This window comes from Moschus berezovskii, chromosome 21, assembly GCF_049115385.1.
Source record: "Moschus berezovskii isolate FMDL1 chromosome 21, NW_MosBer_1.0, whole genome shotgun sequence".
Classification (NCBI taxonomy): Eukaryota; Metazoa; Chordata; class Mammalia; order Artiodactyla; family Moschidae; genus Moschus; species Moschus berezovskii.
In genome coordinates, this window is record NC_142480.1 from 38,829,541 (window position 1) to 38,854,606 (window position 25,066).

Sequence of the window (25,066 nt, forward strand, 5' to 3'; positions counted from 1 at the left end):
TTCACTTATAACAGAATATGGATTAGTCTTGGCAATTCATTTGACTAAGCAACTTTATAGAATACTAAAACAAAACAGTTCTTTAATACTTATCAAGTAAAAGGTAATAATTTTGTTACAGCTTCTGAAAAACATGGTGAAACTGTAAAGCAGAGAAAAATTTATCAAGCCATCTGTATAGTTTTCTCTTTTATTAAGGAAGAAAAAAATCTTCATGATTCTGCTGAAAGATCATCTCTCACTGCAGAGGTAGTCACGGAATGTCTCAGCTCTCCTTCCACTGATGGATCCTTTCTGTCTTCCCATGCAGAAGACTATGTAAAATCCTGTCATGTAGCAGTCACACAGCCTGGTGCAATAGTCATAATTGGTTCACTTGTGCCTAATGCAAAAGTTCTCAACTCTGGGTCTGCGTTACATTATATACAAAGTTGTCCTTCATCTAATACATTAAAAACTACCAAAAAAATCTTTAGAGTGTCAACGCTACAAAACAGATACATATAAAGTTTCTTTTGTCTGAAATATACACCTCCCAAGTTTCCACTTTCCAGAAAAGGCAGAGCCTGCAGTTATATATTGTGAAAGCCACTTTACAGGTGGCTTTATTTAGATGACCCAAGATGAATCAGTGCCATTATTGTTGTATAGCTGTGAAATAGATCATTATAGTTAAACTCATTACATTTCTTCAATATAAAGTTCCCAGTGACTATGCGATCACATCCAATTTCTCCATTTCCAAAGAAACCAAATAAAGGAACACTAGGAAAAAACTTTCTAAATGCATCAGCCTCCACATTCTTCTTGGCTCTATAATACTGAAAGCCCCTGCCGACGCATGCAAACATGAAACCAATGGTGTTCTGCTCTGGAATGTTTGCTGCCTTGAGGCGCTGCATTGCAGCGTCAGCAGTCTTCTCGTCATTGACATCCTCGTTGAGAAGCACTGTGGCACCCTGCACTTGGTGTCCACTAAATGACAGTCCGACCACACCAGTGGCATCAATGTCCAGGGGGCTCCTAGGAAATGAAATTAGAAAAGTGGCGACGTGTCATGAAACACTACTCAGATTTATGGTGTAAAAGAAAAGAAAACTCCTCCCAATTATCACTGGTTGAGAAGTGCTGCCTTAATTTACGGTTAGTCTGAGATGCTCTCTCCCCGATCAGAGGTAAGGTAGAAAGGGTTAAAAATGAAACTACTGAAATTAATACAATAAAAGAACACAGAAGGCAGATCTATGAAGAAAGCAATTATTTCTTCAGTCATAGATACAAAGAGGCAAATGCATCACCACAAAGATTTCTAAAATCCAGCCTGAGGCTTAGAAGGATACAGAGCACCCTTACCTTACCCTCTTCCTTAAAAAGGAATCTTACAACTTTATTCATATATATAATGCTGAAGCTTTTGGTATAATTTACATCTTCAGTACCTTTTTATCCCCTACCTCAGCTTGTCAAAATATTCAATCATGGAGGATAATTTTATTAGAACCCATAATTCCAGAAGTTTTAGCTCTCTTCTATTTGGTCCATAAAGAAACAGGTTACATTGCTGTGTCTTATTTATTGCTTTGAGCCAATAATTTAATTTGAAGGGAAAAATCACACATTTTCTTTTTGTTTCTATTTACCTGGGATTTTTTAAAATGAAGTATTTTATGGTTACTAAAGAAAATATAAACAGTGTTAATAAAGTTGTAACACCCATTGGGGGAAACCAAGTAAGTACCTTTTTTTATCAGGCTTAGCAACATCTGACTCTGTGAACAGGCAGGATTCACTGGGTTAATAAGAAACTGAGACTTAAAAGGCTTAAGCAGCAAGCCCCTTAAGACTAACCAATGGCAGAACAAGTTTCTGAGGGGCAGAATCCATCTTCTGAAGTCTGCTGCTGCTCCTTTAACTTTTTTACATTTCCTCTTCCTTATACACTGGCAACAGGTGTCTCCTGCCTAAAAGGATTAGTCATCTTTTTCTAGAGGGAGAGGGGTTTAGATGTGGACACCATTAAAATGAAGCACTCATATACTCAATGGTTTCCCTTAGTCAATGACACAGAGGGATTGGGGGCAGGAGGAGACGGGGACGACAGAGAATGAGATGGCTGGATGGCATCACCGACTTGACGGACATGAGTCTGAGTGAACTCCGGGAGTTGGTGATGGACAGGGAGGCCTGGCGAGCTGTGATTCATGGGGTCACAAAGAGCTGGACACAACTGAGCAACTGAACTGAAAGACCACATTAATGTGTCACATAAAAGATAATGATTGCTGAAGGGTGTATTTCTCCATATTAGGTATAAAGAATATATTATATACAGACAGCCAGCCATGCTAAACTATCTGGCTAGCATCTCAGATGTTACTGTCTGAATGAGTTGGCATTTCAAAGATAAACTGTAAGTTAAATCACCATTGCCTATTCGTATATAATTTAAAAGTAAAAGACAATAAGGAAGATTAAACAAGAGGGGAAGTAACCCACAGACAGCTACCAAGAATCAGGTATACTTATGCATGAAATCCAGTACTTAGAGTTCAGTGCACTTGGCTTTCCTCCCTTCTTCAAGTTCCAGGGAACTCAGCTTAGCATCTGCTTTCCCTGACCTGTCAGTGCTGACAACCAGGATGGAGATTATGACTGGGATGATTTAAATTGCTCTTAAAGATACTGATCGCTAACAGTCTGTCTCCATGTCACTGCTCTAGGGTCCAAATACTAAAAATGAATACAGAAAGAAACAAATAACGAGGTTGCAGGAAATATCTGGGGTCCAGGGGGAATGTTTCATTTTCCTCCTTTTGGAAATAGCTGGTATTTATGTCCACTTAATTAGCTGAAACTCAAAATACTACATACTTTCATTGGAAATGTAAAAGTAGTAATGGTTGAAGATAGAAAAGCAAATATTTTTATCTTTGAAAACAAGACGCCTTAGTAATAAAATCAAAGAGATATCATTTGTGAACTTGAAAAAGCCTTTCAAAAGATCTAGTATAGTATTTCCCAACGTGTTCCAAGTAATATTGCTTATACGTGGAATCTGAAAAAATGGTACAAATGAACTGATTTACAAAACAGAAAAAGTCACAGATGTAGAAAACAAACAGAGTTATCAAGGCGGGTATAAATTGGGAGGCTGGGATTGACATATACACACTACTATATATAAAATAGATAACTATGTAGCACAGGGAACCCTGTTCAATACTCTAATGGCCTAAATGGGAAAAGAATCTTAAAAGAGTGGATATATTTATAACTGATTCACTTTGCCGTATACCTGAAACTAACACAACATTGTAAATCAAATATACTCCAATAAAAATTTTTTTAATCTAATACAATATTTTTAAAAATGTGTGCTGAATAATACTGGTAGGCCTGCAAGATGCTTCACGTACAAAAGGTTCTGTGGCCAAATGTATTTAAGAACTGCCACAAGTAACAGTATTAGCCCTCCCTCTAAAAGATCCAAAGTACTGAGCACAGTACTAGAGGCTCCAAGAAGTTATCACAAAGCTGTGTAATGAACCACACACTTCCTTTAGAGGAGAACAGAACCAGAGAAGAAGCAATATGCTGCAGTTACAGAGTGATGAAGCCATCAAGGAAACGCAATAAACAACGTTGAAAGTCAATTTTAAGGAGAGTGTAAGTCCAACTAAGAATAAATTCTTAAAAGGATAACATATATAAATTTTGTTCTTCAAAGATAAGCAGAATTATGTTGTCTAAGCCCTTCAACCTATGTCTGTTGCAAAATGGAATGAACTATTAGCAATCCTTTAAACATGATTTTTAAAAATCCCAAAGTAATGTAAAGCTGAGAACATAACCCATCACATGCAGAAGAAGTCAAAAGCACATCAGACATACTTTTCAGAAGTAAACGATGCCAGGTTGTCCACCTGGCCTCCAGCCAAGATGACATTCATATCACTGAAAGTGCTGACGACTCGCTGCAGGTAATTACTGGCTCCCACTTTACAGCAGTTGTAGCCAAATACAAGGACCACACGAAGCTCAGGGTTATCTAAAAGACCTGCAGAAAAACGAAGTGACAATTTAAAAAGAGAGTCTTTGAACGAAATCCTTAAAAAGGAATTGTGAATTATTTTTCAAAATGAAATGTTATTGCTAATGTCTTATATGCCTAATTAAGTGCAACTTAGTGCTTAAGCTGTCAAGTCTTCCATTTTTTTTGCAAGCTCCAACATTACTCAAAACCTTTGCTATAATTAATTTTTAACCATTAAGAAAATTAAGTGGCTATTTGAAAATAATACAGTCAACATTCAACACAAATAAGGAAGTAGCTGTGTAACTGAGCAGCACCCCTTGGTGGGCCTGGGTACAAGCCATCTCCACTCAGGCCACCACCTGGCATGCAAGGGAACACTGGTTTACAGAACAGTTAGATGCAGTGGGAATTTAAACGTCCAGAGAAAATGAGACAGCACTAACCCAGAGGGTTGAATGTGATCTCCCCACCACATTCCCAGGAACGAAGAATTGACCTAACTTGGGAAAAGGGTCTTTGCAGATGTGATTAAGGATCTTGAGATGCGATCACCGGGATTATCCAGGTAGGCCCTAAATACTACACAAGTATCCTTACTAGAGAAACAGACAGAAGAGGCAATGTGACCTCAGAAGCAGAGACTAAAATGATGCAACCGTAAGGAATGTCAGTGGCACCAGAAGGAGGAAGAGAAAAGAGATGCCCCCCACCCCGGAGCCGCCAGAGGAAGCAGCTCCACCAACACCCTGACTCCAGCCGCCTGTACTGTGACAGAATAAATGGTGCTTTAAGCCACTGAAGTTTGCACTAATTTGTTACAGCAGCCTTAGGAAACCAAAACACCATTAAAATACAGGTCTTATCCACATATTCCAGGAGAGAGAAGGTGGATTAACCATGGGAAACTCATTCCAAAGCAGGGAAATACTCATTTCTGGAGCACTTCTGGGATTAATTCTGGAATGAAAAGCAGCTACCACTAGAGGGCAGCACAGTCTGGTCAGAAGGCAGGCAGGACACACACATCCCCGACAAGCTCCCAGGCTTTCATATGTGCCTCTGGCACCTTGCTCATAGACTATCAATTTGAAATCTGACAAACAGGTGGCTCTGGGACAGGAAAAAGGAAAAAAGTCAAACGCCTGACCCACATTCGAGTATCCACTGACTCAGCCACATGACTTCCATCTTCATAGACGTTAAAGGTAAAGGTTGCCTGAAGTAAAGCTCATTCAAGCAAATTGGGGTAGGGTGGAGGTGAATGACCAGTTCCTAACACGAAGTAATGACTTCTCTAGGGAGACTGCCTCTGGTCCATTTCTAATTCTCTCCACAGCACATCGCTGAGTTGGAGAGTAAGAAAGTAAAAGTGAAGTCGCTTAGTCGTGTCCAACTCTTTGCGACCCCATGGACTGTAGCCTGCTAGGCTCCTCCAACCATGATTTTCCAGGCAAGAATACTGAAGTGGGTTGCCATTTCCTTCTCCAGGGGATCTTCCCAACCCAGGGATCGAACCTGGTCCCCTGCACTGCAGGCAGACTCTTTACCATCTGAGCCACCAGGGAAGCCCACATTGCAGGGATAGTAAGAAGAATATTAGTAAAAGCCAGTACTTTCAAGACACCATATACCCCAAACCATTACTAAAGGGCTCTTTTTCTCCACACAGACAAGGCCAGCAAATTTTCAGAAAATGTTTTTTTTTTTTTTTTTCCCAGAATGACAATTTAGAGTCAGAAGAGACCTGTGGGGTCAACAGTGTAGTCTTATTTTACAAATAAGGGCTGCTAATCTCAGGCAAGTGACTGGCCCAGGACATCTTAGCAGACTGGACCCACATCTCTTGACTCTCAGTTTTCAGTTTTAGAAACCTAATGACTTCTAATCTCGCCCCTTCCTACTGTTTTCTAAGCTCTAGACTCTCTTACAGTTGCCGACTAGGCACCACCCTCATTCAGCCAATGCATACCCACTGCTTTCAACGTCTTCCTCCAGTGGTCTTGTTCTATAACCGACCACACACTAATCTAGAAACCAGACTCACTTCCCTCCACCCAGCTTAGAGAACAAGTCCACCGTAGCCCAGGCTGGCTGCCTGTCAAGGCAGACAGGTCCGTATCATGTACCGGAAGGAAGGTTCGGACACCACGCCACTCAAAATTGGGAGGCCTAAAGTACACGAGCCTGAGAAGATGGCCACCCAGTTCCTTTTGAGGCAAATCCCGGCACTGCCTTCAGTCCTGCCTCTGGTGAAACAAGGGGGTCCTCTACTCGGTCCAAGTGTCTCAGGACTTTCAACTTCAAGAAAGCAGGCTAGCCATCTTGCCAGCTCTGATGTTTGCTGGGCAGATGACACACTCAACCATGATCTCCAGTTCACTGTTCCTTGAAATCCAGCGTGAGATGGAAGTCACAGCAGACTGAGAGCCTGACGGGCACATGGGCCACCCATTCCTTTGGCAGCCCTAAACACTGTTGGATTGCACACAGAGCTCAGTGACCAGATCTCACTGGTCTGGATGTTACCACTGTTATTTTAAGGAATCACAGTTGGGGTGATGACACTGGTGTTCATAAAGTGACATGGTACGAAACAGCTTGAAAAACTCAACTTACTTACTATCAGGGCATGTGGATCCACTAGAATTTATCACAGTTCTCAGAAGACCAGGTAGAGTTCTACTTCTGTCCTGGCTCAGCAAACCAGTGCCCCGCCTCTAGCAAACGCTGACAGTCTGCACCTCATGTACCACCCATGGCCCTGGCTGCACTATGCCCCTCCTCCACGTGAGCCTCAACTCAGAATTCCTCCACCGATAGTCTGCATATCTTTTTTGTAAGCTGCCTTAAATTCATTTTCAAATAAGGCAGAATATAAATTCATTACTGATATGATCAAGCTGGAAGGTTAAAAGGAAAAAACTAAAATCTAGACACCAAGACCAGCATCAGATTCACGAAAGCCTACTATGAAGAACTATTCCAAAGATTGGCCAGGACTGCCTGAAAAAACTTCAGGTCTGTGTGTTCAGATTTCTATTCTTTTTAGGGAAACCTCTCTGAAGACAGCTCTTTTATGAACTATTTGAAAGTTATATAATCTAAACGCATGTAGAATATTGATAATTACTTTAAACAGGTACGCAACAAGCAACAAAGATTTATTGTATAGCACAGGGAACAATGCCCTGACAGCTCAGCTGGTAAAGAATCCACCTACAAGGCAGGAGACCCCAGTTCGATTCCTTCTCCAGTGGATAGGCTACCCACTCCCGTCTCCCTGGGCTTCCCTGGTGGCTCAGCTGGTAAAGAATCCGCCTGCAATGCAGGAGACCTGGGTTTGATCCCTGGGTTGGGAAGATCCCCTGGAGAAGGGAACAGCTGCCCACGGGAGGGACATGCTTCCATCACGTCAGTGTCAACCATGAATAAGCAACATCAGCTGCTGAACCTCCTTCCCCTCCTCCTCCAATTACTGTGCCAATTCCTTTTTCTTCAATCGCCATTAAATTATCTGGTGTTCCCAAATTTCCATCTGTGGTTGAGACCATTCTCTTGAGCTTCAGACCCACATACTAACTGTTGAATCAATGTTCCCATCTCAGATTCAACGTGTCCAACCCAGAACTGGTAACTGGACTCTTCTAACCTGTGTCCCCAACCCAGAACTGGTCATCTGACTCTTCTAACCTCTGCCCCGTCGATTCCGTTCCTCAGCACGCCTGCCATGGCAGAAACCCGGGTGACAACACTGCCACCATCCTCAGTCTCAACTCCCAACATTTTAATCCATCACCTCAACCCCTTGATTCCACCTCGAAACTTCATCGTGAATCCATCCATGTCTCGACAACTCCACTTACCACAACCACAACAGCCCTGATCTTCCTGCATCCTCTCTTGTGTCCCTCCAAACTGACCACACCACAGCCAGAGGCCAGTTTCAGAAGACTCAGCTGGTTGTGTCACTCCTCTGCCTGGAGTCCTGGCCTGCCGCTGCCCTTATGTATGTGAAAATCCTTAGTGTGTCCATACAAGGCAGAGCCAGCCCCAGCCTGCCTCCTGGCTCACACTACACTCCCTCACCTTCCATCTCACCATTCTCCAAACACACTGGAATTCCTTATATCTCATAAATGAGCCAGGACTGCACAGCAGTCCTGCAGGTGAGCTGCCAGGCCCTTTCTACTTCCTATCCTTTGATCTATTTTTGTCAATAACCTGGAGAGAAGGCACAATACTTCCACGATCCTCTTCCTGACTCCACGTGTGAGGGACCCCTGCCCATGCCAGTTCACTCCTCCTCAGGGCTCTGCCCAAATGTCACTTTCCCAAGACCCCAGGGTGGATTGAGTCCCGTGCTTGTGCTACCCAGCACTTCTGTGCATCTGCCCGGGAACACTCACACACTGGTGTACTTCGTTCAAAGTCGGAGCCCGGAGCTCCAGGAGGCATCTCCACAGCCCCGCACGTGCAGGACTGGCATAGGATCTGCACACGAACAGTTTCTAAGGAACCGACACTGGCCTTTACAGAACATAGGTACTTCTGCTTTCACTCCGAAAGAATCCAGTGCGGGCCCATCTATACGTGCATATCTGTATCTATATTTTCATTCCAGAGACTATTTTTTAACATGGGGTGGATACCATACAGATCTCAGAACAACCTGTGTCTCTTTAGGGCTTCACTTACGGTTCCATCGGTAAGGACTCTGCCTGCAGTGCAGGAGACCGGAGTTTGATCCTGGGTGGGGAAGACCCCCCGGAGAAGGAAATGGCAACCCACTCCAGTATTCTTGCCTGGGAAATCTCATGGACTGAGGAGCCTGCAGGTTACAGTCCATGGGGTCACGAGAGTTGGACACAACTTAGCAACTAAACCACCACCACCATGCCTCTTTTAAAAAACGCGCCATTTTGGTAAGTTCTTCAAAAAGAACGTAACCAGGGTGTGTGGCCGTGTGTGTATGTGTGTTTGTGTATTACATATACGTATATTTATATATATACATAAATTAATATGTACTGGGATGCTGGGTCTGATTATGACACACCCTATATACAAGGTCTAGAAGGACTATAGTATCTCATGCAAGGTCCCTGCCCACAGAGACACTGCCCACCTCGCAGGAGGCTGAGGGGGCTTTGTTTACTTGCCACCGGCTCTCCACACACCACCTTCTGCTCAGAGCAGCCAAGTCTACATTGCAGGGGAAGACAGAACACAGCCCAGGTGCCAAATCTGGCCCCCTGCCTGTGCATATAAAGTTTTACTGGAACAAAGCTGATTTTCTCTGTACTGTCTACAGCTGCTTCTGTGCTCCAATGGCAGAGCTGAACAGACGCCACGAGGATATATGACTGGCTACGCCTGAAACAGTCACTATCTGGCCTTTAGATGTGCTGAGCCTGTGGGACACTTGCAGGAACGGGGTGCCTTCCACGGTCACAGAACATGACGGACGAGCTGCTCCGGGTGTCTGGTTCAGGGGTGCAGGCTGGGACTCTGTGAAGGTATGCCCACCTCAAATGCCTCCATCTTCCTGTCCACGTACAAGGCAACAGTCCAAACAGAGAAGCACAGAAAACAGCATGGGAAAGAATAGAGATTATCATCTCAATCTAGGCAAAACCTCGGTTTCCAGAAGGTCACAAATAGGATGAAAACAATGCCTTGGAATAAATCAGAACTGTTGACAGCAAACAGTGCAGGGAAAGGACACCAATAAAATCACTCCACAGAGCAGAAAAATGTAGGACTCTTTCCTGTCAGTTTTCTGATTCCTATACTTATAGCCACAATGCAAACGAGGTCTAAAACAAATCTAATAACTATTTGATCATAAAATAGACGGTTACTCCCACTCAAGATTTTGAGTCTTTCTTATAAATGGACAAAACTAGGCTTCTAGCTTCAAGCAGTGCTACCAGGAAGACCTCAACCACGGATCCCCCGGCTGCTTTAAAACAGAAGAGAACATGCCCAGGAACCACCATATTCACTTCTGGACAAGAACAGAGAAGCGCGGAAGAAGAAACCATACGACCTTCAGCAAAAGCGCCAAATCAAAGGCCAAGCAAGTTCCTCTAACAAGTTAACCCCAGTCAGTTCACCTGCAGAGGTAGATGAAAGGCCTTAACACTGCTTTGCTTGAACAGTTAGTTTAATGCTTACTATATTAAATTAAGCTTTCTCATTAGGGCTTAGAAACTGAGCCAACCCTTTTTATCAACTTTCGTGCATGACCTGTTTACATCAGCCAAGTCTCCTGCCTGGTATTTCTTAGGAAACCTTTGTCTGATAGACTTTGCTTTAACTTACACTATTTCTAAAACTTACCAAATTAATCACACTTCTTTCTAATTAGTCAATATTGAACTAACCTGTTATAGTTTTTTTAAAACAAATGCTTATTACTATCACAAAAGAGAAATAAAACCTTAAACTTTTCAGCTTCAAAAAAAAAAAAATAGGACAAAATGATAAGAAAATATTCAAAGAGGAAGAAGTCCTTCAAAATTCAGAATTAAATACAAGTGAGTTTTTATCAATGGCATATTTGTGGAAAACTCATCTCTAGTTCTCTCAGGTTTTAAAGTAAGTAATTTTAAAAGTGGATTTATTCTATCAAAAATATTGCACCAGCCTCTGTTAATCACTAGTTTGAACTGTCCACATCTGCAGTAACTTCTACTTAATTCAGACTCTCTTGGGAACAAACAAAATCAATCAACGATATGAGCAATTAATGGTAAACGTAACAACTTACCTACTTCAGTGAGTTGATGCCTTTCTAGTGTTAATTTCTTTGGATCCTTAATAAAATGAAAGGGCTTTATTTTTATTCCTTCCATTTGAGGAAATAATAGAGCAAAGCCAGATTCTCCAATTTCTATTTCCTGAGGTCGATTGCTCCGTGATCCTATTGGTGTCACTAGGAAAGAAGTTAAACCATTTTGTGAACAAATTCAACAAAGACAGAAGTTTCACCTCATACAAATTACCCAGCCACACCGAGGTAACTACAGCTTCGTTTACTAACATAATCAGGAAGATAACAGGCCACTATCCAAGTAAAAGTTTCTCAGCTCTCACATTTTTAGGAGTATAAGGTTATGATGCCTACAGTTTACTTTCAAACTGTTTAGAAAGAAATGTTTTCATAAACACAGAAAAAGCACATGTTGTTCACAATGGTGATCTAGATGAAGGCATATGGGTGTTTATTGTACTATTCGATTATTCTACCACCTTTTCTATAGATTTGAAGGTTTTCTAAATAAAAAGTTGGGGAGGTAGTAATTACAACTTCACAGCAATTCTACTTCAAAAAAATTTATCACCAATGGCTGTTTTAGAAATGGGCACTAATTGTAGCCTCAGAAAAAGGAATCCAATCAGCTGTCGCAGTGGAAGTGTTGTTGTGACATGTGTGGAACTGGCTCAAAGAAAGCACGCAGCTGCAGGGGAACAAGCATGAATGCCAGGGTGAGGAGTGGGTCCAAGGAAACACAAGACGACAGGTCCCCAACAAAGGGAGTTGGAATGATGCTCCCTCCCAACATCAAGATAACACGGGAACTTAGGGAGAAAGATGCGCAATGCTCTGAGCATGAGAGGAAGGCTGCAGGTAGACCGCCCACCCCTCACTATGCGGTCACGGAGGCAAGAGTGTCGCCCGGGTCTGCCTGCCCTCTCCTGTCCCTGACCCCCGACTCAAATTTTAGAGTTTCTACTTGGTCATGCTTTGAGGAAGTCACAGCGGGCAGCATGGAGAGGCCCAACAAAATTATGTAAGAACTCAAAGCTGTTTCTATAGAAGCATTTGATAATAACTAATAATGGGTAACTAGATCACTCATTTAAGGAAAACTTAAGAGTTAAAAGAAAATCAGTCACTGCCATCATTTTTTCAATCCAATGAGAAACAAAATTGGTGATGAAGGGGCTGATGTAATAATATAGGGGCAGGAGCTAATTGCAGGAGACATGAAACAGCCCCCATCAACCATATATTTACCCTTACTTGCCTGTAAACACTTGAAATCCTTTGTACTTCCTTGCACAGGACTTAATATCCAATCAAAAGTCTTTCAGTGAAGATTAAAAATGCCAATTACGGAGTACTACCAAATGCAACAAAGCAAAGGATCATAGCTAACATTTGCTCAGGGCTTACTACATGTCTCTATTCTAAATACTGCACGTGTGCAATTCACTGACTCCTCAAACTCTCTGCGAAAGGTACTGTCAATCACCCCCATGTCAGAGAGGGGGAAACTGAAGCTCCACGAGGTCAGCAAACTCGCGCAAAGTCGTGCAGACACTAGAGTGGCACAGCTGGGATTCTCACCCAGGGATTGGAACTACTGCACCATGACGGCCTCAGCAGGCTCTCACCCCGCCACGAGCTGGAGAACAGTCAAAAATAATTAAAAGCAGCAAAAATTCACCAGGAGCAAACCTAGAAAAAGAAAACCTCACGGTATAAGCTTCAAAGAATGGCAGCCAAGGAGAGAAAGAGAAGTGTCTGAGGAAGGTCGAAGGCAGCTCCTGTCCAGGCCGGCCTCACCTCCACCCACCAGAAACAGTTCTGGCTGAACTGCCAGAAGTGAGAATTCGCACTAATACTTTCTAATTTGTAGAGAGGAGGAATGAGATCTTTGTCTTCCTCTGAATGGCTACTGGGAAGATATGAATTATTAATACATGTGGCTTATATGGACAGCCCTGAGATCTAAAATATTAACCACAATAACCTAAGGAACATGAATGTAAGTCAAATATAACTTGAAAGTATATAAGGCCAACTTTATGTACTTTGGATGGCCAAAAACATAAGTCTGCTTTAAGCTACAAATAACCCACCGATCCATAGGACCCCATATTAATGAAAGGCAGGAAATCAAGTTGGTATTCTCTCACCTACAATTCCTGGGGTCACAATCCCAAGGACTTGGCATTGTTTTGGGAAGAGCTTCTCTAGGGCAAGCGCTGCTTCCAGAGTAGTACTTTTCCTGGCTGCAGGAATACAGAAGATTATCCAGGTCATCCATTCAAGGTCAAATTTGATGAGGAAAATAAAAGCAAATATTAAATAAACTTTAAGTCACTTTACACTAGAACCCATTACAAGGACGTCTAAAAGCTTTGATCAAAAACAAAAGCAGTGTTTTGCTGTTGTTGTTAGGAGTTCCTGTTTTACATGTTAAATTCTAAATTTGACCTTCAGCATTGCCAGTTTGTCTTTTCCACTAGTTCACATACTGCTTTTGCCTCAATGACATCAGCAGTAGCAGCTGAATTTCAGATCTACTATTCTTTCTGTTAAGCCAATATGAAATCATGGCTTTTCTACAGCACAGTCATCTGGAATCAATTCACACAACGATAATCCACTAAGCCTTAACTCTGGGGGTAAGTGTGCCCATCATGGGACATAGTCTGCTTCTTCACTTAGCAAGTCAAGAAGAATGCACAGTACTGACAGAGAACTTTGGTAAATAGTCATCCAACACAATAAAAGGCTTGGATAGCCAAAGACAGACATTCTGTTTTAATAGTAAAAAACAAACGCCTGCACATGTAAGTATTTCAAAATGAGAAAACACCTTTCCAAAGAACTTGTGTCAACTGTACCACAAGGTTTAGAATCTCTGGATAGAATCTCTGAATCTTTAGATTGCAAGGTTTGCAATCTCTGAAGCCAACGGTTCCTCAAAAGTTCAAAGACACTATATTCATGCATTCTTCAGGGAGCAGGCCCACAGCCTCAGAAAGTCAGTAGTTCTCAGGATGAAAACAGTACTTATATCCAAACAGAGGTACATAAGGAAACAAAAGAATCCAAAACTTTTTCCTTTGATACTCACCTCTCTTATGGCCACGGAACTCCTCCAGATTAATGAAACTTTCTGAGTCAGCCATGTAAAGAACTGTCTGTGGTACTATATGGACATTCTGCAAAGGAAAAGAGAAAAAAAAAAAAAAAAAGAATTTGATCACACAAATCTACAAACGCTTTTGTGGAGCTTTAAAGTTCTGCCCTGACCCAAACTGCTGTTGCCCTACCTTTCTTCATGTCAATGCTGGTGCTGTGAGTCCATCTACTCATTCATCTTTCACTTATGCTCTTTCATTTTCAGTTCATTCATTTGCTGAACATATATTATTTCTTCAGGTCACATTCATTCCAGCCTGACTGAAGAAGTTCATTTTCACAATAATTTAAGCTCTTAGACAAAACATTCAGCACCAGCAAAAGACTCCACTGGCTTTACATGAACAGGCATCAGAGCAAGAGAAACATCTCAGCAAGAGGAGAGGCAACAGACTGGAGGGCGCCTCTTTTCTTGGCCAGACATTTCAATAATCCAGGCCTTCATTTCCGGCCCGCTGACTAGTTTCCTACAGGAATCTATCGCTCACTGTTACTTGCACAAGCTCGCTTCTGTATTTATCCTTCTGCAGCTTTCTTCCTTTTGCTGAAGATTGTTTCTCCTAAGAAAGCGCTGAGTGCCGCACTCTCCAAGGAACCTTTTGGCCTCTGACCGCGCTGTGACACCCCTGACGTCCCTGTCTTTCTCACTTGTGCCTTATCTCTTACAAGGGACAGCCGTAAGCCCCTGCAAACTGGGCTTATTCAGACTCATGTTTTCCACCAAATTACATATAACAGACAAGTGGCAAAGCAGCTCAACTAAATGAAAAGGGCATACACAGTTTTCCTCCTAAGCGAGTTACTTCCAAAGATTTTTACTATCAAAATGGAAGGAAGAAGACAGCATACAGCAAAGCCTCAATAGGAGTTAAATGAAAAAGAAATGTGACTCTGGGAAAGTTACGTTGTTTTGGAGTAGATTCCATTTAGACAAACTCATAAAAGATACTGAGACAATGATGACCCTGTAGTGGCCTCAGGGCTGGATAATAAATTATGGATACAGTTTCCGCGGTCCACAAGGCATCTTCAAAGAATATAATTTGGGGAGGAGGGGGCAAGATAACAGTAATAAGACCTTCAGCCCATCAAGATGCTCAATGAACTCGGGAAAATAATTTTCAATTATTTACAGAGGAACTACTGATGGGAACAACCTCGAGACTAATGGAAAAAAATGTCCACAGTTGAAGACACACAGCAGGAATCCCCATGAGAAGGCAGAAGGGGGAAACTGGAGATACAGTACAGCGTAGACCACACCCTGAACCGGCAACCTACAAACGTGAGGATAATCACAACCGCAGAGGCTGTCCCCAGGGAGTAAGGGATCTGAGCCACACACTGGACCCCCAGCCCGTGGGTCCTAAAACCAGGAAGATGAGGCCCCAGAACACCTGGCTTTGAAGGCCAGGAGGGCTTGTGTACAGAAGAGCCAGAGGCCTGGAGGAGACAGAGACTCTATTCACAAAGGGTGTACACAAAATCTCACATGCTCTGAGTCCAAGCTCAGAGGCCTTGGTCAGATCTTGGAGAGCCTCCCGGAAAAGCAGAAGGTAACTGGGACTCCCCCCTAGGGACAGAGAGGCTAGCAGCAGCCATTCTGGGGAGCTTGTTCTACCAGGAGGACCCTGATGCCGCCAGCACCACTGTGGAGTCCCTCCTCTAGCCTATCAGTGCCACGGGCTTACCTACCTACCAGCCCTGGTCCTTCCTCAGCCACAGAGCCAACTTCCCTGGAACCCAACCCCACCCGCCAGCAGCTGGCAGCCTCCACATGAGCTCCTGGCAGACAACCGGGCTTGGGGGCCAGCCCTGCCTACCAGCACACCCACAGCAGTCAGCTGTGCCACAAGAGAAGAACCCTCGCAGCCCACATAAGGGGTACTCCTAAAGGATACAGCTCTGGTGATCAGAGAGAACTGTGCTTCTCGGCCCCCTAGGACATCTCCTGCTTCTCCAAGATCAGGAAGCATAACTGACCTACCTGATATAAAGAAATAAAAACGGAAAATCAGGAAAAATGAGGTGACAGAGGAGGATGTTCCAAACGAAGGAACAAAACAAAATCCCAGAGGGAGACTAAGTGAAATGAGATAAGCAATCTACCTGATACAGAGTTCAAGGTAATGATCATAAAGATGCTCAATGAACTCAGGAAAAGAATGGATGAACACAGTGAGAAGCTTAAGAGTGACTTACAAAGAACCAAACAGATCTGAGAAATACAGTAGCTGAAATAAATTTAGCTACACTAGAAGGAATCAACAGTTGATTAGATGATACAGAGAAATGGATGAGTGAAGTAGAAGAGTAGTAGAAACAACTCAAGCTGAAAAGAAAGAGAGAAAAAATCTTAAATGACAGTAGTTTAAAAAATCTCTGGGATAACATCAAGAGTACTAACATTCACATTATAGGAATCCCAGAAGTTGAGGAGAGAGAAAGTGACAACAGAAGTTACTGGAAGAATAGCTAAAAACTTCCTTAACCTGGGAAAGGAATATCCAGATCCAGAAAGCACAGATCCCAAACAAGAAGAACTCAAAGAGGTCCACACCAAGGCACATTTTAATTCAAAAGGCAAAACTTAAAGCGAGACTCTTAAAAGCAGCAAGAGGAAAACAACTAGCTATGTACAAGGGAACTCCCATAACACAGTCAGTTGAATTTTCAGCAGAAATTTTGCAGGGCAGAAGGGAGCAACAAAATATGTTCAATGTGATGAAAGGAAAAAACCCACAATCAGTAGTAGTCTATTTGGCAAGGCTATCATTCAGATTTGAAAGAGCAATAAAGAGTTTCACAGACAAGCAAAACCTGAGTTCAGCACCTCTAAGTAGAATTTATAAGAAATGTTTAAGAGACTTCTCTGAATACTTCACCTGGAAAATCTAGAAGAAAGGTTAAAAGACAAAAGTAAAGTAAAATCATCAATATCCACAAAAAGTTGTTAAGGGATACAGAAACCAAAGAAAGGGAAAATATGATGTCAAAAATAATAAAGGATGGGGGTGGATGTAGGTTTGTTTGAATGTGTTCAAACTTAAGACTCATCACCTTAAAATAATCACACACACACACACACAGAGGACAAAGGAATCCAAACCTAACACTAAAGATACTCATGACATCACAAGGGAAGCAAGCAAAAGAAGGAAAAAAAGAACTACAGAAACAATCAGAAAACAGTAAACAGGAATAAGTACATACTTAATCTATTATTACTTTTGATGTAAATGAACTAAATGCTCCACTCAAAAGACACAGACTTGCCAAACGGGTAAAAAAAATAAGACCCATATATATGCTGCCTACAAGAAACTCACTTCAGATCTAAAGACACACACTGAAATTAAGGGGATGGAAAAAGTGTTCCATGGAAATGGATATGAAAAGCAAGACAGGTAGCACTACTTTGATAAAGAGATTGATACAACGAGATATGACAATTGTAAATATATATGCACTCAACAAGAGAACACCTAAATACATAAAGCAAACAGAAACACAGGGAGAAAGCGCCAGTAACGTCACAATAGCTGGGAACTTTAACACCCGCTTATATCAATGAACAGATTGTAACCAGAGAGAAAATCAATAGGAAACACTGGCCTTGAACAATACAGTAGGTCAGACAGACTCAATGGATATAACATATAGAACATTCCATCCAAAAGCAGCAGAATACATATTATTTTCAAGTGTACATGGAACATTCTCAAGGACAGATACTACGCTAGGCCACAGAACAAGTCACAATAAATTAAGAAGTCAGAAATCATATCAAGAATCTTTTCTGACCACAACACTATGAGACTAGAAATTAACCACAACAAAACAAAACACTGGTAGGCCAAATATGCAACTAAGTAACCAATGGGCAACTGAAGAAATCAAATACCTGGTGACAAATGAAAAAGTAAACACAGCCTGAAATCTGTGGAATGCAGCAAAAATGGTTCTAAAAGAGATAAGTGTACAGCAATGCAAGCCTACCTCAGAATACAAGAAAAATCACAATTTAAAAACCTAATCTTAAACCTAAATGAACTAGAAAAAGAACACAAAAAACCCAAAGTTAGTAGAAAAATCATAAAACTTAGAGCAGAAATAAATGAAATAGAGTAAAATAAAAAAAAAAAAACTAAAGAAACTAAGAGCTGGTTCTGTGAAGATAAAACTGACAAAACCTTTACCATACTCATCAAGAAAAAGAGCCCAAATCAATAAAACAAAATGAACAAGGAGATATTACAACTGACCCCAGAGAAATAAAAAAGATTCAAAGAGATTACTATGACAATTATATGCCAACAAGATAAACACCTAGAAGGAAGGAATAAACTATCAACATATAATCTCCCAAGAGTGAATCAGAATGAAACAGAAAATATGAACAAACCAATTACTGACAATGAAACTGAATCAGAAATTTAAAAACTCCCAACAGACAGAAGTTCAGGACCACAGAGCTTCACCAGTGAATTCTATACCAAACATTTAGAGTTAACACCTATCCTACACAAATTATTCCCTAAAAATGAAGAGGAAGATCTGCTTCCAAACTCATCCTCAAGACATATACCCTGTACCAAAACCAGATAAAGACACCACAAAAAAGGAAAATTACAAGCTAATATCCCTGATGAACAAAGATTCAAAACTCCTTAAAAAAAAATCAGCACTTCAAATTCAGTAATACATTAAAAGAGTCATGCACATGATCAAGTGAAATTTATCCCAGGGATGCAAGAATAGTTCAACATATGCAAATCAGTCCATGTAATACACCATATTAACAAAATGAAGAATAAGTACCTCATCATCTCAATAAATGCAGAAAATTTTTTGACAATACTCAGTATCCATTTATGAAAATAACTGCACAAACTGGAGGCAGAGGGAACACACATCTACAAATAGGACAAAAATCACAGCTAAAATCATACTCAACAGTGCAAAGCTGAAAGAAAACATTTCATAACATAAGGAAAAAGACAAAGATGCCCACTCTTGCCACTTACTCGCAACACAGTATTGCAAGTTCTAGCCATGGCAATCAGACAAGAAAAAGAAACAAAAGGATACAAATTTGAAAGGAAGAAGTAAAACTGTCACTGTCTGCAGATAACAAAACACTACATATAGAAAACCCTAAAGACACTACCAAAAAACTATTACAGCTATTAAATGAATTCAGTAAAGCTGCAGGATCCAAAATTAATATAAGAAAATTGTTGTGTTTCTATACGCTAACAATGAACTATCAGAAAGAGAAATAAAGAAAATAATCCCAAAAGAATAAAATAACTAGGAACAAAATAACCAAGATATAAAGGACCTACACTCAGAAAATCTTAAGACACTGATGAAAGAAACTGAAGATGACACAAATGGAACAATACACTGTGGTCATCAAATGGGAGAATATTGTGAGAATGACCATATACCCCCATGTAATCCATACATTCAAGGCAATCCCTACTAAAATACCAATGACATTTTCACAAAACCACAACAAATAACCCTAACATTTGTTTTGACTACTGTTAATACAGTTTGAAATCATGGAACATGATACCTCCAGCCCTGTTGTTTTTTCTCAAGGTTGTTTTGGCTATTTAGGGTCTTTTGTGTTTCCATACAAATTTTAGAGGCTAAAATCAGAACTACCATTTGACCAGCAATTCCACTCTGGGTATTTTTCTGAAGGAAAAAAAAAACTAATTTGATAAGATATATGCTGTAAAGAGCAATATTGCATAGGAACCTAGAATGTTAGATCCATGAATCAAGGCAAATTGGAAGTGGTCAAACAGGAGATTGTAAGAGTGAACATCGACATTTTAGGAATCAGCAAACTCAAATGGACTGGAATGGATGAATTTAACTCAATGACCATTATATCTACTACTGTGGGCAAGAATCCCTTAGAAGAAATGGAGTAGCCATCACAGTCAACAAGAGTCCTAAATGCAGTACTTGGACACAATCTCAAAAACGACAGAATGATCTCTGTTTGTTTTCAAGGCAAACCATTCACTATCACAGTAATCCAAGTCTAGGCCCCGACCAGTAATGCTGAAGATGAATGGTTCTATGAAGACCTGCTGCTGCTAAATCACTTCAGTCGTGTCCGACTCTGTGTGATCCCATAGATGGAAGCCCACCAGGCTCCCCCGTCCCTGGGATTCTCCAGGCAAGAACACTGGAGTGGGTTGCCATTTCCTTCTCCCATGTGTGAAAGTGAAGTCGCTCAGTCATGTCCGACCCCCAGCGACCCCATGGACTGCAGCCCACCAGGCTCCTCCATCCATGGGATTCTCCAAGCAATAGCACTGGAGTGGCTTGCCATTGCCCCCTCCACTATGAAGACCTACAAGACCTTTTAGAACTAACACCCAAAAAAGATGTCCTTTTCATTATAAGGGACTGGAATGCAAAGGTAGAGAGTCAAGAAACACCTGGAGTAACAAGCAGATTTGGCCTTGGAGTATGGAATGAAGCACGGCAAAGGCTAATAGAGTTTTGCCAAAAAAACACACTGGTTGTAGCAAACACTTTCCAACAACACAAGAGAAGACTCTACACATACACATCACCAGATGGTTGACACCAAAATCAGACTGATTATATTCTTTGCAGCCAAAGATGGAGAAACTCTTTACAGTCAGCAAAAACAAGACCGGGAGCTAACTGTGGCTCAGATCATGAACTCCTTATTGCCAAATTCAGACTTAAATTGAAGAAAGTATGGAAAATCACTAGACCATTCAGATATGACATAAATCAAATCCCTTATGATTATACAGTGGAAGTGAGAAATAGATTTAAGGGACTAGATCTGATAGAGTGCTTGAAGAACTATGGACGGAGGTTCACGACATTGTACAGGAGGCAGGGATCAAGACCATCCCCAAGAAAAAGAAAGGCAAAAAGGCAAAATGGTTGTCTGAGGAGGCCTTACAAATAGCTGTGAATATAAGAGAAGCAAAAGGCAAAGGAGGAAAGGAAAGATATACCCATTTGAATGCAGAGTTCCAAAAAATAGCAAGGAGAGATAAGAAAGCCTTCCTCAGTGATCAATGCAAAGAAATAGAGGAAAACAATAGAATGGGAAAGTCTAGAGATCTCTTCAAGAAAATGAGAGATACCAAGGGAACATTTCATGCAAAGATGGGCTTGATAAAGGACAGAAATGGTATGGACCTAAAAGAAGCAGAAGATATTAAGAAGAGGTGGCAAGAATACACAGAAGAACTATACAAAAAAGATCTTCACAACCCAGATAATCACGATGGTGTGATCACCAACCTAGAGCCAGACATCCTGGAATGTGAAGTCAAGTGGGCCTTAGAAACCACCACTACGAACAAAGCTAGTGGAGGTGATGGAATTCCAGTTGAGCTATTTCAAATGCTAAAAGATGACGCTGTGAAAGTGCTGCACTTAATATGCCAGCAAATTTGGAAAACTCAGCAGTGGCCACAGGACTGGAAAAGGTCAGGCAATGCCAAAGAATGCTCAAACTACCGCACAATTGCACTCATCTCACATGCTAGTAAAGTCATGCTTAAAATTCTTCAAGCCAGGCTTCAACAGTACGTGAACCGTGAACTTCCAGATGTTCAAGCTGGATTTAGAAAAGGCAAAGGAACCAGAGATCAAACTGCCAACATCCCCTGGATCATTGAAAAAGCAAGCGAGTTCCAGAAAAATATCTACTTCTGCTTTATTGACTATGCCAAAGCCTTTGATTGTGTGGATCACAACAAACTCTGGAAAATTCTTAAAGAGATGGGAATACCAGACACCTGACCTGCCTCTTGAGAAATCTGTATGAAGATCAGGAAGCAACAGTTAGAACTGGACATGGAACAAAAGACTGGTTCCAAATAGGGAAAGGAGTAAGTCAAGGCTGTATATTGTCACCCTGCTTATTTAACTTATATGCAGAGTACATCATGAGAAGGCTGGGCTAGATGAAGCACAAGCTGGAATCAAGATTGCTGGGAGAAATATCAATAACCTCAGCTATGCAGATGACACCACACTTATGGCAGAAAGTGAAGAAGAACTAAAGAGCCCCTTGATGAAAGTGAAAGAGGAGAGTGAACAAAATTGGCTTAAAGCTCAACACTCAGAAAACTAAGATCACAGCATCTGGTCCCATCACTTCATGGCAAATAGATGGGGAAACAGTGGAAATTGTGACAGACTTTATTTTCCTGGGCTCCGAAATCACTGCAGATGGTGATGCAGCCATGAAATTAAGACCTTTGCTCCTTGGAAGAATAGTTATGACCAACCTAGACAGCATATTAAAAAGCAGAGACATTACTTTGCCAACAAAGGTCCATCTAATTAAAGCTTTGGATTTTCCCGTAGTCATGTATGGATGTGAGAATTGGACTATAAAGAAAGCTGAGCACCGAAGAATTGATGCTTTTGAACTGTGGTGTTGGAGAAGACTCTTGAGAGTCCCTTGGACTTGGAAATCCAACCAGTCCATCCTAAAGGAAATCAATCCTGAACATTCATTGGAAGGTCTGATGCTGAAACTCCAATAGTTTGGCCACCTGATGCAGAGAACTGACTCATTGGAAAAGACCCTGATGCTGGAAAAGACTGAAGGTGGGAGGAGAAGGAGAGGACAGAGGATGAGATGTTTGGATGGAATCACTGACTGAATGGACCTGAGTTTGAGTAAACTCCGGGAGTTGGTGATGGACAGGGAGGCCTGGCGTGCTCCAGTCCACGGGGCTGCAAAGAGTTGGATACGACTGAGTGACTGAACTGAACTGATGCACTGCAGCATTATTTACAATAGCCAAGATATGGAAGCAACCTAAGTGCTCACAAACAGATGAATGGATAAAAATGTGCTACACTTATATCTAGACAGCATATTAAAAAGTAGAGACATCACTTTGCCAACAAAGATCTGTATAGTCAAAGCTATGGTTTTTCAGGTAGTCATGTACAGATGTGAGGATTGGACCATAAAGAAGGCTGAGTACAGAAAAATTGATGCTTTCAAATCGTGGTGCTGGAGAAGTCCAAATTCCTTGCACTGCAGAGATCAAACCAATTGATCCTAAAGGAAATTAACCCTGAAGATTCATTGGAAGGACTAATGCTGAAGCTGAATCTCCAACACTTTGGCCACCTGATGTGCAAAGCCTATTAACTGGAAAAGATCCTGATGCTGGGAAAGACAAGGCAAAAGAAGGGAGCAGCAGAGGATGAATTGGTTAGATAGCATCACCGACTCAATGGACATCAGTCTCAGTAAACTATGGGAGTTGGTGATGGACAGGGAGGCCTGGCGTGCTGCAGTCCATGGGGTCGCAAAGAGTCGGACACGACTGAGCAACTGAACTGAACTGAAAATGTCCAGTATATGGAGAACGGTCAAAGAAACGATGGCACATCCTTACGATATGCGGTCATTAAAACTGATATTTATAAAGTCTTCATGCTCCGAGAAAAATTTCCCTAAATTACAGAATAGTATCACCAACTCAATGGACGTGAGTTTGAGTAAATTCCGGGAGTTCGTGATGGACAGGGAGACCTTGCGTGCCTGAACTGAACTGAAGTGCTGTGCTTAGTCGCTCAGTCGTGTCCGACTCTGCGACCCCATGGACTGTATAGCCCGCCAGTCTATCCATGGGATTCTCCAGGCAATAACTGGAGTGGGCAGTTGCCATTTCCTCTTCCAAGCGATCTTCCCAACCCAGGGATCAAACCCAGGTCTCCCGCATTGCAGGCGGTCTACTTACCGTCTTGAGCCACCAGGGAAGTTAGGCCATATACGAATTGTTTTAAAGTATTTAATCTCAACGACTGACCCACCAACCTTGCAAAGGACTGTACGCGACACCCCTTACTTGCCTCAAGTTCTTCCGCTACCAGGCGGACCAGGCTATGCTGCGTTAGATGGCAGGGATCCGACGAGAGCGCGGAGATCCAGGTCACATTCCGATGGGTCCGCAACACTCTGCGCGCACACTCCCTCCATAAGCGGCACACGCTGGGGACGCACACGCACAAAGGACTGTGAACGGACGTTCATTCGCCACCACCCGTAACCTCAACAGCAGGAGCTCGCTAAGGGATCCCGAGTCCCGGGGACGCCGAGGCGTCTGGCACCGGTTCGGAGGCAGAGCTGGGGGCGGAGAAAACCGAAGGGGGAAACTGGCTCCTCTGGTAAGGGTCCCCGGGAGCACTACGGCAGGTAATGCTGGGGCATGGGCGCGCCACCTGGGGACACGGGGTCCGGAGCCGGGGTCAGCCCTGGGTCCCGACGGTATCCGCCCACCCGCCAGCCCAGGCAAGCCCGGGGCAAGTCCCGAGGTCAGCTTCCCGCCTCCTCTGCTCTCACCTGGCCACCCGCAGCAACGCCTTGGCGGGCAGGAAGGTGAAGATACGCTCCACCACCTCCGCTAGGTTACTCAGCACGAAGGCGCTTCGCGGGTCTGCGGAAGAGCCGCAGCAATCGCCGCCGCCGCGGCCCACCCGCTCCATGCCTCACCAACCCACCAACCCCACCAACCCCACCGGGCAACAGTACGGCTGCACGCAGGGAGCGGCTGAGACAGGGCCCTCGGCGCACTGAGCAGGCGCGCGCGCCACTTCCGGCCGATCTGGGGAGGCGGAACTGCTGCGGGGTAGCCCACGTGACTCCAGAACGTTTCCGGCGCTGGCCTTCGATGGCAGGCAGGTGTTTGGAAGGGGAGTTTGGCGGACTTAATAGTCCATGGGGTAGCAGAGTCGGACAGGACTGAATAACTAAGCACAGCACGCACGCAGTCACGCACCCTGTAATTCTCCTGGGACTTTCCCGGAGGCTTCACGCAGTCAAACCAAATCCACCTTATTCTGTGCCGCTCACTGCACTTGTAGCCGTTATTACCAAGTCTTTCATGAATTCTTGGAGTCAGACTAGAGAGTGTTGTATCGGTCTTTACAGTCCCAATGTCAGTTAACAACAGCATGAGTCTGATTTTTGAACGGATAGTAGATGCTTTTAAAAGTGTGAAAATCAATACCTTTATTCAACACCGTGTAGCCCTCAAGTT

The 25,066-nt window shown here is 42.5% G+C and overlaps 1 protein-coding gene across 1 annotated transcript; it reads right to left on the reverse strand.

Annotated features, from left to right (window-relative positions):
• Positions 1-35: 35 nt before the first annotated feature.
• FBXO22 (F-box protein 22) lies at positions 36-24,604 on the reverse strand. The gene is made up of 7 exons (XM_055418043.2): positions 24,370-24,604; positions 23,880-24,018; positions 13,912-13,999; positions 12,965-13,060; positions 10,809-10,973; positions 3,892-4,057; positions 36-1,023 (listed from the first exon to the last, which is right to left on the reverse strand). The coding sequence occupies exons 1-7, from the start codon at positions 24,510-24,512 to the stop codon at positions 606-608; spliced, it is 1,215 nt and encodes a 404-aa protein (XP_055274018.1). The 5' UTR covers positions 24,513-24,604; the 3' UTR covers positions 36-605.
• Positions 24,605-25,066: the final 462 nt, after the last annotated feature.